Raw genomic sequence first — 2,013 nt, forward strand, 5'->3', positions numbered from 1 at the left:
TGCTACCACCTGGGCCGGGCGCGGGCCCTTCCCCCTGCTGCCTCCGTTTCCGCTTCGCCCTGGCCTCTCCCCCGCGCCGCTCTGTCTCGGCTTCCGCCAGCCTCCTGCCTCCGTCAGGCGTGGAAAGGGCCAGTGGCGCTTCCTCCTGGAAGTTGGGTCCCACCCTGGGAAGTAGCCGCCCTGGGACAGACGTCAGTCGGAGAGGAGCCTTCCCGTGCCCTTTGGGTCCGGAGCGGCACGTTTCAGGCGCTCAATAAGCAGCTCTTCAGAGTGAGAAGCACGTCTGTCTGCTTTATTTACGGGGTTCGGGCTGCTGGCCATCCCGCGGGCGCAGCCAGGGCGCCACCCTACAGCAGACGCCTGGTGGGAATCCCAGCTGCTCCCGTTATGGCGGTGCCACCTGGCGCAGTGCGCTCCCTCCGGGCTTGCTCAGCGCCCTCTAAGCGGCGCCTCAGGCTGAAGGAGTTAGGCCCCTCCACATGCTCAGCACAGGGCTGGGTGGTCGCTGCAGTTGTAGGACGGGCTGCCCCGTCTCTGGAGGTGATGTTTGAGACCCCGAGGGGGTCCGGAGACTCCCGGGCAGTATGTGAGCATGGCAGGCAGATGCTCCTGGCTGTCCCCCCGAGTGTGGCCGTGACTTGTGTAGCTGGGTCTGCCCTTGGGAAAGCCTGGGCCAGGCCCAGAGCGCACTGTTACAGGACTGGGTGGTGCACCTGGGGTGTGGCCAGTCACCACATGCCCCGCTGCTCACACCAGGCTCCCCTCCAGCCCGGGTAGCAGTGACATTTGAACTCCACCGCCATCTGTTCCCGATCCTTAGGGGAAAGGGCACCTCGTAGGGTCAGGGGCCCACCGCCAGGCGGGAGTTCAATGGCGAAACTGGTGGGGTTGAGGAAGAGGAGGGCCTCAGGGTGGCTGGGGCGCCGGGCACAGCGGCCATGGCCGGAACACAGGGCCTCACTGCACAGACAGGCCGCACTGGTCACGTTCAGGACGAAGGGCCCCAGCGTGGTGTCCACGTACTCCTTGATGGCCTGGCATGATTCCTGGGCGGGAGGAGGCGCGTCAGCGACACCGGGCCATGCCGGGCCCACCTAGGGCACCGAGGCCCTCACTGGCCAGCCAGCAGGACTGCAGGGGTAGAAAGGATGGGCCCGGGTCTCCCAGCCGACCTCGGCCCCCCGCCCCACGCCTGAGCTCACCTTGGTTTTTGTGTTCTCCCAGCTCACCCAGAGCACCACTCCCGCTGCTCCCTGGGCCGCGCTCTCCCCCAGGCTGTGCTCCAGCTCGTCCTGGGGAAAAGGACAGGGTGGCTCTGTGATCCTCCCCCCCTCCCTCCCAGGCAGCGCTGGAACACCCCAACAGTTCACATTCCCCGCCTGGGGCAGCCCTGGCGCTGGGGCCGGAGGCCAGCCTGTCCCGCTCTGGCCTGTGTGCCATGCAGGCGGGGACTGTGTCCTGGCACAGACCTTGGCACACAGGTGTCCAAAGGATGTGAGAATGAAGGGAGGAAAGTGCCACCAGGCTGTGTGGCATCGGTTGCTGGACCTAACGCCTGAGGAGGGGCTGAAAGGCCGGCAGGGTCACAGGAGACTCACCAGGGACAGGAAGCGGTCGGTCATGTCATAGAAGATCTGGACGTAGGGCAGCACCGGCAGACGGGGGTCCCCAGCACCCTCAGCCACACGGAACGCCTCACCCACTCGGTGCCGCACATACATCTGTGCCTTCCCTGTGCCCGCCAGTGCCGCGGGAAGGTAGATGCTGGGGTAGAGGGCACGGCTCTGGGCCCACAGCCACCCCAGCTGGTCGTTCTGGGCACGGACGCCCGGGGGGCACTCGCCTGTGTAGTTGGGGTTCAGGAAGTCGTAGTTGTAGCAGCCAGGGAAGCCGTAGAAGCCCCAGAGGCCGCGGGGCCGCAGGGCCTGGCCCAAACGGAGGGTGCCCCCCATCCAGGCCTGCGCGGCGCCCTGGAACTGGGCCTGGGCTGCTGCCTCCACCCGCAGAGCAGGC

The 2,013-nt window shown here is 67.1% G+C and overlaps 1 protein-coding gene across 1 annotated transcript in view; it reads right to left on the reverse strand.

Moving 5' to 3' along the window:
- Positions 1 to 271: 271 nt before the first annotated feature.
- Positions 272 to 2,013, reverse strand: part of HYAL1 (hyaluronoglucosaminidase 1) — a 3,822-nt gene continuing 2,080 nt past the window's right edge. The window contains exons 3-5 of the mRNA XM_006770609.2: positions 1,599 to 2,012; positions 1,203 to 1,292; positions 272 to 1,046 (exon numbers count right to left, since the gene is read on the reverse strand). Coding sequence (XP_006770672.1) covers positions 729 to 1,046; positions 1,203 to 1,292; positions 1,599 to 2,012 — 822 coding nt within the window. The 3' untranslated portion in view covers positions 272 to 728. The remainder of the gene's footprint in view (positions 1,047 to 1,202; positions 1,293 to 1,598; position 2,013) is intronic.

The sequence above is a fragment of the Myotis davidii genome, unplaced genomic scaffold (genome assembly GCF_000327345.1).
Source record: "Myotis davidii unplaced genomic scaffold, ASM32734v1 scaffold663, whole genome shotgun sequence".
In the NCBI taxonomy this organism is placed as follows: Eukaryota; Metazoa; Chordata; class Mammalia; order Chiroptera; family Vespertilionidae; genus Myotis; species Myotis davidii.